Raw genomic sequence first — 12,445 nt, forward strand, 5'->3', positions numbered from 1 at the left:
AGGGTGAAACTTTCCTTCCAATTCTTGTGCGCTCTACCCATCTCTACTGAACAAACCCACTACACATCGAGTGGCAGGGTATGTGTGTAGGCCTTTTCAAGGACATTCGAAACAACATGTCGATAAATTGCTATAGGAAGTGGGGCTAGATCGAGAGTTCGGACCTTTTCGTGGGTTGGGTGATCTTCAAACTCTTGTTTTTCTAGCGAAAGAACGCCCTTCTGAGCGATGATCTCCTACAAGCGAGTATAGTAAGGTTGACTTCAATTGAGACAGAAATGTCACTGGTCAGCTCCTTAGTGTGACAATTAACACCACTTTCTTATTACCTAAGAGATTAGCTAAGGGAAGAAGGCAGGCCAAAGCTTATAGATTCGGAGATCGTACTTCTAACGCTTTGTCTGAGTCAGTCCTACGACCCCTTCCGGCTGAGACACGAATCCTAGCCTACTCGAGTCGCAGAATGAAGGGCTGTTCAGAAGGGGCCACCCAAATCTCCTTTGATACTTCGGAGTCAGGATTTTTTTCCAAGGAAGGCGGATTTTCTTTGTTCTGCAGCACGAACAGGGTGTACAGAAGATCGATGTGCCATCTTTCTAACCACCTTCATTTGTTGTATGATCAGTAGGGAAGGGAGCCTTTGATAAAGGGACCCCCAACCAAGAAATCTACTGTCTCAGAGCGACAGTCAAGCTCGTATCGCGGAACTAGAACATTTCTTTGATTGATAGGTCAGATAGGAAGCAGGCAAGAAAAGCAAGTTATAGGTTTGGAAGTTAGAACTCGGAAAGGTTGTTCTGTGACTACCTTTGAAGTCTTTGGGTAGGACATCAAGGTAAGGTCTTATGATGAGCCACGCGCATATGAGGTTTATTGCAGCCCTAAAGCTCTATCCCCTATCCTACCACTAGATCTCCTATGCCGGGACATGAACAGAGAAAGCTGTGAGTGTAGTCTTAGGAACGAACCCGGGGTTGCTCTCAGCAAAAGATTGTACTAAGGAAAGCTAGAAAGCTCAATTTTAAGCTTTAAACCTCTGGTCCACGGGTCGGTGAACGAATGGGTTTTGGGAAATAGAGAACATGGACTCGATTGAACAAAGGTGGCACCGGAATGAATAGCCCACTTGTTTCGGGCAAGAATGAATGGGACTGATCGACTCGAGTTACCGAGCGACCTCCACTCTTCGACTCGAGCTTTCGCTTCTACTTTTCTCTTGTTTTGATTTATTAGCTTTTTAGGGAAAGAAGAGGGCCTGAAATACAACTATGTCTACGAGTGCCGCGAATGAACCTTCGGTTCTTCCCAAGAACAAGGAGACACAAACTAAATAACATGTATCAGGCTACGGGATTAGTGAACGGGAAGAAGGAACTAGTGAGGCTTTTGTTGGTCAAACAATATGCCCTCCTCACTTGAGGAGAGTGAAGGTCATGACTTATTGAAGCAGAACGTCAATTGGCCAAGAGAAGGGGAACTCCTTTCGTCGGTAACTATTGAATTGCCTATCTAACAGTGGAGCGAAGCGGAACGTTGAACGGGAAACTCGTGTCGTCGGTTATCCAATTTCCCTCCTTTCTGTTTCGACAAAGAAAACGTTTAGGTATTGGTAATAGGATTCCCAGTATGATTTGCAGAAAAAGATAGATTCTATAATAATCCATAAATAATATATAGAATCAGGCTCCGTAATCAAGTGCTCGCTGTGAGAAGAAGATCTACAGGCATGTACCCATTTCTCCCTGCAAAATAAGTTTGAACCCGAGTGAGTATGGACCATACGCTCATCTTTCTTCTCAATCTACACCTCGTTCCGCGAGAGACCTATCCTCGTTTCGAAATAAAGGACCGTAGTGAGGATCGATCCCGGATAAGCGAGTCAGTGTAGGGACAGAGGCTGATGATTCTAAAGGTGATTTCTAACTACAAGATGACTTTATTTGAAAACGGAATCCAAATATCAACAAAAAGATGAATGGAAAGTCTTGTCGATATGAATTGATCTTCAACCCAATGACAATGCTTCGATTTTGATCTTGACTTCTTTCTTGGATGCCTGAAGTTTGTGTTCGCATTTCATCAAAGGAAAAGTGGGCTGTACCCACATGAAGAAAAGAGTTGCTCGTGTAAAAGCAATATCTTCTATTTGACTTATCTAGCCGTGTCTTGTCTTCCACATACTCGGCTCGGTGAATGGTTCATCTTTGATTGGCATGGTCCTTTGGATGTAAGAGATCTCGTTTGCTGGCCGGGCCCTTCCATGAGTTTAGATCTCTATGTATGAATCTCCTATGAAATCCCATACTTTTTATCATTTCAGAACGATCAGCATACCGTGTGACTTCTGTGTGTAAGTTCTTGCATTTTGTGTGTTGCTTTGCATGAACATTTAGATATTGGAAAGCGAACTCCCTGAATTAGGAATTTCATAGATAGAGAAGGACGGGCAAAAAGAGAGAGACTGACTAACTACCCAGATCAATGCTGATTGATGACTGTATAAATAGCCGGAAGCAACAACTGCACGAGAGAGAAAGAGCGGATCCAACTAAGGAAATGTAGTACCTGTTCTGTCGGAGCTAATCATGCAAAGCTAGCGTAGCGCCAGCCGTCGAAGTGAATGAATTCGAAAGAATGCAGAAGTAAGGAAATGAGACGGCTCTTTCTTGAAAAATTTCATAAGCAGATCTTCCCCTCCACACCAATCATGAGTTTTGTTTATTCCTCTCGTATATCGTCGTCACACCCTTAATGATAGGTTTTGAAAAAGATTTTTCTTGTCATTCCCATTTATGTTCGATTCGGATCCCTCTGTTGTTTCCCTTTCCTCCCGAACCTTTTCCTCGAAATGATAAAGAATCTGGTACACTCGAATTGTATTATTTAAGTGCTTATTGCTTGCCAAAAATCCTACTTCTACAATTGGTAGATCACCGGGTTATTCAAATAAGTCGTGTTTTCTGTGCTTTTCCCATGTTACAACTTCCGTACCAATTCGATCGATCCGGAATGGATCAGTTAAACATTCAATTAGGGAGCCCGGTCTTGACTCTTCTGTGTGGTATTCATTCTCGTTCGGCTCTTGGAATCACATCCAACAGTGGTTGGAACAGCTCGTAAAATCCAACCACTTCACCTACTTTATTGCCCCCAACCGTTTCCCGTACCTCTATAGAAACAGAAGGGTTTCATCTTCTTTCATCGATTGGGTATTCCTCTCCTTTTGTATCTCTTTATCCAATTTCGGTCTCAATTAGTTCACAAGATTGAATGGCCAAGTCATGGAAAAGCCGTTATTCAATTGTTTTAAAAGAATGTTGAGCCGGGCCCGGGTATGTAAGTTCAGCGATGTACAAACAAGGATTTATTTTACTTCCGCACCTAGGTTGGGGGGTTCTATTTAGGAAGAATAAGGAAGAGGAATAGAATCTCATTCATGTGTTCATGCTAACAGAAGAGCGGATCCAATACACATAAGGCATCGGTTGTTCTTAACAGCGATGGCTATTCATTTAAGTCTTCGGGTAGCACCACCAGATCTTCAACAAGGTGGAAATTCTCGTATTTCGTATGTACATGTTCCTACGGCTCGGATGAGTATAGTTATTTATATCGCGACAACTATAAATAGTTCCTTGTTCCCATTAACAAAACATCCCCTTTTTCTTCGCTCTTCCGGAACCGGTACAGAAATTGGTGCTTTTTCTACTTTGTTTACGTTAGTGACTGGGGGGTTTCGAGGAAGGCCTATGTGGGGTATCTTTCGGGTGTGGGATGCTCGTTTAACTTTTGTATTCATCTTGTTCCTTATTTACCTGGGTGCACTACGTTTTCAAAAGCTTCCTGTCGAACCGGCTCCTATTTCAATCCGTGCTGGACCGATCGATATACCAATAATAAAGTCTCCAGTCAACTGGTGGAATACATCGCATCAACCTGGGAGCATTAGCCGATCTGGTACATCAATACATGTTCCGATGCCCATTCCAATCTTGTCTAACTTTGCTAACTTCCCCTTTCTCTACCTGTATCTTGTTCGTTCTGGAAACACGTCTTCCTATTCCATCTTTTCCCAAATCTCCCTTAATGGAAGAAATCGAAGCTCGAGAAGGAATACCACTAAAAACCTAGTTCACTCTCAAATAAAAACCTAGTTCACTCGCTAAAGCATCCATGGCTGAATGGTGAAAGCGCCCACCAACCTAGAAAGGCAAAATGGGTCAAAAAGTAGGTTCGATTCCTGCCGGATGCACTGCCACTTAAAGACAGAAACAGAGGAGGGAAAGAAGGTAGTATAGGGAACTTGCTTTTGGATTCTTATCGAAAGTGAATCCCTCTAACACTTCTGTTAGTGTTTTATGAGAAAATCTTTTATAGACACAACAAGTGTGAAAATCCTTAGTCACTAGGCAAGAAAGCTCGATGGGAACAAAAAGGATATAATTAGTTCAGAATCAAAAAATGTACAATTTCAAAGGAAAGAAGGAATGGCAAGTTTCCCTCCATTGAACATCAATCAATCAAGAAATAGGTAAAGGAAGGCGTATCACAGGGGTATTTTTCTTTTTTTTCTATTCACTTCCGTGGGGTTCTAAATTGAAAACATGAACACAAACGAAATCGTATTGAAATTACATAAAAAAGAAAAGGGAGGAGTAGCTCTTGGTTTAAAAAAAGGGAGGAGATGGATCGAATTCAGTCTTTTTCCTTTCTTTGATGATCTTCAACACATTTATTTGAATTCCCTGCGAGTGAAGGATTTCTCGTATGGAGAAAAACCTCTTGAGCGCTATCTGATCTTATTTTTTTATTTCAAATATGGGACCTGCCTTTTTAATGGGACATCCCGGCAACAGGCCTACTGATGCATGTGGCCAAGTACTCGACCAATCCTTGGAGCGAAGGGATGAACGAATTCTCGAGGTCTGGTTCATTGAGGGAAACTTAAGACATTGGTGTAGGCTAGAAGGTAGCACATCAACATCTCATGAAACCTTTCCTAGAAGGAAGCTCTTTACTGGTAGGCTAGCCTAGGCTTTGATTCGTGGTTTACTTCAACACTGGGATGACACTCTTCTTAAAAGCAAAACCGGTCGCATATGTCGTTTTCTCGCTTCACTATATGATAATAACTCCTAGTATGGCACCCAATACTGAATGGATAAGCAATTGGGGCTGGTGGTTCCCACTGTAGAATGTACCAGCACTGGGTTAAAGAGGCCTGCTAGGTGAGAGCCTTCCATAGGATGTGCCGAAAAGCCTATCATATCAACTTACTTATACGGAATGGAATGAATTTCACTCCCATTCCTTGGAGTTGAGGGTGAGCACTTGTCTTTTATACCGGTTTCCATACTAAGTCAGGAGCGATAGCGAAGCCGCCTATAGGAGAAGAAGGACGAAAGTCCGTTAGACCTGATGAGCCTCCAAGCCATAGCAACCTCTTGGGGAGATTACGAGCACCGCGTTGCAAATGCACGAGATCAAAGAAATCTAGCGAAGCTGTGGATGAGGCTGGCTAATGGGACGGTCATCTCACGAACCAAAGTAAAAGGCACTTAAGTTTCATCAGATTCAGACTTATGGTCAGTGCTGAAACCAATGGCCGAACATCCCACTTAAGATAAGAGCCCAACCCACTTCCTTTTTTAGGACTCTGTTTTGCAAGGACCGAGGCATCAAAATCTTTAGCAGATCTTCCTTCTGCTTGATCCTTTTTCTACAGGTCGGGATGTCATCAAAGCCAGGGCTTCTCGCCTTTCCTTTTGACGGCTCCTATCCCTAGACACCGGCCCCCGATACCAATACTAGAGATTTGCCTTGGCTGTAGTTCAAAGAAGTTCTTCGGCTTTGGGAAGATGCGAACCTTATACCATTGTCCTTGGACAGATATGAACCTTACGCAGGCAGCGGATGAGCATATCCCTAGAATACCCGCCTATCCTACCTAACGCTGGATTTTACCTAACGCAAGAGCGAGTACTACGATGAAAATCACTTTTACGAGTGATACCTTTGTCTTTGGTGCTTGAGTTGTCCTCCCAGCGGTGTGGTCCTCGATTTCAGAAATGACATATTGAACCGGTATCTTTAGCATATAAAAAATCCGGCATACCCCTTTGACGGCATCCCTCCTCTAAAGTTGCTTCCTTCCTTCAAGCAACGCATTCGCGAACCAATACGTAGTACACGACGTAGTAAATCAATTAAATAATGCAATCCGGGTTAAAGAAATGAAATGGTTGTTGCCTTCTCGGACAAGAAGGATTTCTTTTACGAGCGCTAGAGGGACGAGCTAGATACCTGAAATAGAGAGTCCCAATATCCTTGTGGTTAGTAGAGAACAGCCATCGAACCATATTTGTCATTTTTTATTTGAGAAATGAAAACTTTCCTTATCAAAGAGGGGCCAGGGGGCTGGAAGAGAAAAGAAAGAGGGGCCCGCCCGGGGGCTGGAAGAGAAAAGAATCAGAATTACTGAGCTACCCCGCTCTTTTCTTTTCTAATTCCCTTCTAAGATCCTCCGACTTAAACAAGTCGAGAGCATGCTCATGCTCAGCTCTTTCGAGACTTGCCTTGCTCTTGGGGATTTCTTCCCATCGGATCCTCTGTTCCACTTCCAGGCACCTCCTTGCGGAGCTTTCCGCCTCAAGGAGATCCCGGTTGTGGGAAACAGCATCTCTAAAGAAAACAGATCCTCCCTCATTCTCCCGCAGATCTTGATAAGACGCTTGGAGAATAGTGAAAGAATCAGTTGCGTGAATATGGTCCAGATAGGAACGAAGCGCTTCATCGACCAAGTAGGGCTCGATCAGTAGATAAGGCCCTATTCTTTGATAAAGCGCCACAAATTCCTGAATGACATCTTGTCGCATACTAGACAACTTTTCTTCCATTGGGAAGAGCTTAAGCCGTCCAGGTATGTCCTCCAGAGGGGTATTGTGATTAAGCTCGTTCTGAATGAACGTAACCCATCCAGGATCCTGCTCGTAAAGGCTCAGATAGAAGTTTAGCCCTGCTAAATGAGCTAGAGCTTGGGGATCCTGAATCTCTGGAGGAAGAGTAATAATGAAGGAGGCTCCGAAAAGATTGCAGATTGGGAGAAGAATAATCGAAATAAAACGCACTATAAATAAAAATAGACAAATAGAAAATAATAAAAAATCGTATATATAAGGAAACTTAATACAAAAGTGCAAATAGAAAGCAGTAAACCTGCTAGTGGAGAAGAGCCATCGAACCATATTTGTCATTTTTTATTTGAGAAATTAAAACTTTCCTTATCAAAGAGGGGCCGGGGGGCTGGAAGAGAAGAACTTGAATACTAAACGCTGGAAGAGAAGAACCTTAATACTAAACCAAGTTTCGGGAACTTCTTGGTGACTTGATTGGTTCCCTTCCCCCAATTTGCAAAGGATGATTCCCGTGAAGGTGATCTCGATCACCATTCTATGATATTTCTGGATGCTTTTGAGAAACTTTTCCTTTTACCTAATGCCGGCTACCGACAACTTACTTCATGCTATTACTAACACTTATGACTGAGCCGCACTTGCTTTCCAAAAGAAATTGAAACTATCATGCCTAAGACTAGCCAATAGAAGAAAGAGCCACAAGCAAGCCATAGCAGCATCCTTTTTCTTCGCTTTCTTCAATAATGCGAATCTACCTCACTCCTCATCATAACTCAAATACAAATTCGAGTTCCAAATTGATATTTCCTCACGTAAGCAATAAAATGTGAAACCAATATTCATCATGAAACTTCAGACACTAATGATTGTGAGGTTCTGGAAGGAGACGACGTAGGCTGAAAAAAAAGTAAACAGAAAACCACCCCTTAAACTCATTTGCTCAACATTCTTTCCACAGCAACTAGAAAAGTGGAGAAAATCCAATAAGGGGAGGTCCCGGTGAATACAAATCAATTGGAAACCGAACCCCGCATTCATGTCTCTAACAAGGCTGTCTAAGCTAAGCGGCCATGGACCCATGGACCCGGGGAATCTGAACCATTAGGTAGAGTTTCAGCTGAAAGAAAACCAGGTCAATCTTCCGATCGCGAGTCTTTACAAGCTTGAAACAACTTAAGCACAGGCGGGAGTCGCCCCTTTTAAGGTCAGTATTTGTGCGGCGCTGAACTAACGAGCGGATACCTAACCTTCGAAGGAGAAGAAAATACGGATGTATCTTTCATTCATATCGATCAGATGTGCTTTGCTCAGGACTCCCATTTTACCATTGCTTAAGCCATATTACATAAAGCATAGTGAGTGATACGCAATGCTGGTACCACCATGTTTTTTCCTCACTCTGTGTAGCCACACTCGTTTGTCCATTTCTACTTATTATTTATGTTAAATAGTATCCGTTGGTTGAAGAAGCACTGGCGTTCAGGGATTGCAAAATCCATAATATCAAGAAGCGGTAGGAACCTGGCTAACTTCGATGCGGGTAACGCGCTATAGAAGAAAGTGGATCAACCAAAGTAGACCTTGATCGAAAGGCACCACAAGGCGAACCAATAGAGTGTGGTGTAAGCGGTGAAGCAGAATAGGAATTGGAACTGCTTGAACTAGAAAGGGCTTCCGCTACCGCGCTACTTCGGGAGCTCCGGAAATGGTATACTCGCTTCACTCATCTGTAATGGTATCCTTGAAAGCTAGCTAAAGTGGGTTCTAGACAAAGTTCTCCTAAGCAGGGCGGAAGGAAAAACAAGAGCAGTATAGCTCTACATTACGCTTCGGGGGCCTCGTCTTACTCACTCACCTTCTACTAATCGGACCGTGACAAAACAACCAGCCCAGCAATAGGCAAGGACTGGCTGAAATCCCTTTCCGGATCCAGTCTATCCGTATCTACTGTCCCTTCCGCTTTCTGTGTTGATGGAGCTCGGTCAGATAGTTCCGGTATTGCGAAGGAGGGCAACGCATTTGGATCGTCCAATCCCTTCTGATCGGTTGTCATATTGAATTGCAAATTCTCGTATAGTAAGAGTTCCTTCGGTTTCCTACCTAGCACATTCTCTGTTGTCTACGCCAATATTTTACCTGCGAGTAGAGTGTGGCTGGCTACATACGGGGATCGGATAGGACGCCCCATCTATGGACCAAGAGAACGAGATATTGACTTTTTTACATCTGTAACTACATTCTCACATTTCTTTTTTGATCTCATGACTTTTTATGCGATCGGAAAACGAATGAAATCAAAAAGATAGGCGGACGACTTGACCATAAGGTCGGATGTTTCCGTGAGCAGTAAGCAGCGGATCTCCCCTTTTTGGGGGAAAGCTGGTGGCCCTGGGTTCAAGATCTCATATCAATTTTCAACTGCTGGGAAAGAATTGGGGTGCGGCAGGAAGAAATGGAATTCTCAATAAAAGTATAAACAGGTCTTCCCGACTGCTGCATAGAATCTGAGCTGGGTGGAATTGAAGTTCGGTTTCGATCAAGACACCCCTGCCTACTTACCTTAAAAAACGACTAATGATCAACCGATCACAGAGGTCCTTTTCCAGCAACTTCAAATCAAAAAGCCCCGACTCCCATAAAGAATGCTTGCAGATCTTTCTTTTTATTATGATGACGATATGGACCTCATTACTGTCTCATTTTCTTATATTTATATAAGTTCTTTTTTTTTTGGATTCGACATAACAAGAACAGAATCACGCTCTGTAGGATTTGAACCTACGACATTGGGTTTTGGAGACACACATTCTACCGAACTGAACTAAGAGCGCTTTCCGGGAGATAAAGCAGTAAAGAAAAGGATGATTTTTGTACCGCATGCATATAGAAAAATGAAACTCTGAATTTTGTCCAATTTGAATCGATCTCAATTGATCCCTCATTACTTTCCATAGGAGAAGTAATAGGTAGGGATGACAGGATTTGAACCCCTGCCTTGTTTTCCTCATCATAATTTATTCCTCCATCTATATACAACTTTCTTGTCATTTCTTCTTTTTGGTTTCATATAATAAATGATATACATCTGAAACCCAACCTAACGTATAAAGAATGAATATTTATCGGTAATGCTCAGGAAGAAAGAAGGGGTCATCTTTTTTATTTTTATTCCACCCTCATGTACCCTTCTTTGCATTTTTTTCTAAAGCCTATTCAACCTCATATCACCTAGAACAAGTCATGGACTTCTTTAATGTAAGAAAGTCTCATGGAAACGTTTTCAATGAAATAAGAACCATACAAAATAGATTTCTTGGGGAATATCGAGATTGGCAGATTTTTTATATTGAAATAAAAAAACTCAACACGACTAGTGAATTCAAATTAGAGTCACTTGCGGATTTCTTCAAATTGTTGTAGTGTAGTATTGTGGTTTTTCAGTAAAGACCCCGACCTATAAATATTCACAGCCCGGCTCATACGGGCGGACAATATTCACCCAGAGTCCCGTTGCGACTGCAATGCTGTTCTTGAAGGACCTTACCTTAGAGCAAAAAAAAGGGAATAGAAGTTAGGAAGACTACTGACGTAGGGCGGCGGGTGAGCTCAACCTCGAACCAAACAAGCAAAGGATTGAGCAACTAGCGCGAAAGCCGTTGCGCGTTACTGCATCCGTTTTCTTGCTCCATCGTTATTAGTTTCTATTCTCTCCCTGCACGAACCTCGATCCAATCAATTTGTTTGGAATTGGGGTTAGGACCGGTTAGAACTCCCATTTCCCGATCGGAGGTTTGAGCTGCTATGGGAAGCTTTTTTCCGAATAGTGGGTATGGGGAACCCACCGTACCAACACGATTGGCTGGTGTTGCTGATACCGGACCCGTTATAACCCCGAATTGAAGGGCAGGCCAGTCTGAGGCTCTGGGGATGCGAGGCCATTGAAAGTGAGTATCCCATATTCTATGACAGAGATAGAGCATTAATTGCAGTTTTCACCCCACCTTAACGACCGAGCGAGGGATGAAATCTTTCGACGACTAGGGAGGCGTCACCCGAGGCCGATTCCAGTGGATCACTATAGAATCTTCTAGAAGCATGTTCTCCGGGCACTATGGAAGGACGTGGATCGATCATGACGAGAATGGACTTCTCCGTCATGTAATGGTTTAGAAGAGTCACGGTCCTGTTCCCCGCCGGGATTTTTCCCTTCTCGACTAGACGAAGGAGATATTCATTCCATTCAGGCAGGTGAGGAAGGGCGGCGTCGGCTTGACCCTGTCTTCTCTCTTGGTCGGGTCGGAGGCTAAGTTTCTCATTCAGTGGTGAGGTGTTCATAGAAAGCAAGGCCTCGCCCAACGAGTGGCGGATTTGGTTTGGATGGGGTCTCGCTTGGACGCTGGGGAGATCCATAGATCTGGATAGAGTCTTTCTCGCTCAGTAAAGAAGAGTACGCGCGCTACGGCTTACGCAGTGGATCTTCGGGCAACCAACCCGGCACATCCAATTCCGATCAACAACTTGGAGGTATGGCTGAGTGGCTTAAGGCATTGGTTTGCTAAATCGACATACAAGAAGATTGTATCATGGGTTCGAATCCCATTTCCTCCGGCACGGAAGTAGAACGGGCGGGCGAAATTACATGAGAGAAAGAACCTCAGATTGATGGAGTCCGCCGTTAGACAGAATAGCTGCTTAGTGACTAGGAGCGGAGTGCCCCTTTCTTGTTCTTGGTGGCGTCTACAGCGAAGAAGACCTTCCCGAACGAGGGCCGTCCAGTCCCTGGCCGGCTCTCGGTTCTTGAGCAAGCTCCTCCACTGCAGGTAGGATGCTCATAGATGAAGAAAAGAGACTTTAGGCAAGTGGTTCTGGTAGCTCAGCTGGTTAGAGCAAAACAAGCAACGGATTGGGCAACTAGCGCGAAAGCCGTTGCACGTTCGCGCATCCATTTTCTTGCTGGACTGCAAATCCTTTTTTTCTGTTTCAGTGGGAAGAGCAAGGGGCATTGCCCTTGAAATCCTTCAGTGGTTCGAATCCACATCTGAGCGTCTTTTTCGGTATGCCGCTCCACGAGCAAGGAGCGCCGCGAGGAGAGCGAGAGAACGAAGTGGGCTCCCCACACTTCTTTATTTCTCCGTGCCCCTTCCGCATGCGCTTCGCGCGCCATTGGCGCTTTGATCTCCTCTTATTTCTTCATTGGAGGGTTCGGATGGACTTCGCCGTTCTTTCCCAACGAAAATGAAAAGGGTTGTATCACATCGAGATGTCGATTCGTTTTCCGCCCCAAATGAGATGGGGAATTAGTCACATCTGTCCCTTCATCTTTTTGAAAGGAATCGAGGCCCGGCCCGGCTCGCGTCGTTCCAACAACCGACGGGGAGCACCTCAGTATATGATCGCGCACAGTAACTGGGAGTACTATTACACCTAAGGACAACTTCCATTCACCAAACCCAGGTTCATCTCGTGTAGTGATTGTTGACTCGTACAAGGATATGGAGTCGACAGTTGATGTATCAGACTCGACCCTGTCT

The 12,445-nt window shown here is 43.9% G+C and overlaps 1 protein-coding gene and 1 non-coding gene across 2 annotated transcripts; both read right to left on the minus strand.

Moving 5' to 3' along the window:
- Nucleotides 1-6,482: 6,482 nt before the first annotated feature.
- On the minus strand, nt 6,483-8,037 carry LOC141025422 (uncharacterized). The gene has a single exon (XM_073500701.1). The coding sequence runs from the start codon at nt 7,251-7,253 to the stop codon at nt 6,483-6,485; it is 771 nt and encodes a 256-aa protein (XP_073356802.1). The 5' UTR covers nt 7,254-8,037.
- A 1,634-nt stretch (nt 8,038-9,671) lies between these two features.
- On the minus strand, nt 9,672-9,745 carry TRNAW-CCA (transfer RNA tryptophan (anticodon CCA)). Its single transcript has one exon. It is a non-coding gene; the product is annotated as a tRNA-Trp (tRNA).
- Between the last annotated feature and the right edge of the window lie 2,700 nt (nt 9,746-12,445).

This window comes from Aegilops tauschii, chromosome 6 (assembly GCF_002575655.3).
Source record: "Aegilops tauschii subsp. strangulata cultivar AL8/78 chromosome 6, Aet v6.0, whole genome shotgun sequence".
In the NCBI taxonomy this organism is placed as follows: Eukaryota; Viridiplantae; Streptophyta; class Magnoliopsida; order Poales; family Poaceae; genus Aegilops; species Aegilops tauschii.

Excerpts from the sequence above, each read along its gene's own strand:
- LOC141025422 (XM_073500701.1), bottom strand. The coding sequence starts at position 7,253 with ATGACAAATATGGTTCGATGGCTCTTCTCCACTAGCAGGTTTACTGCT.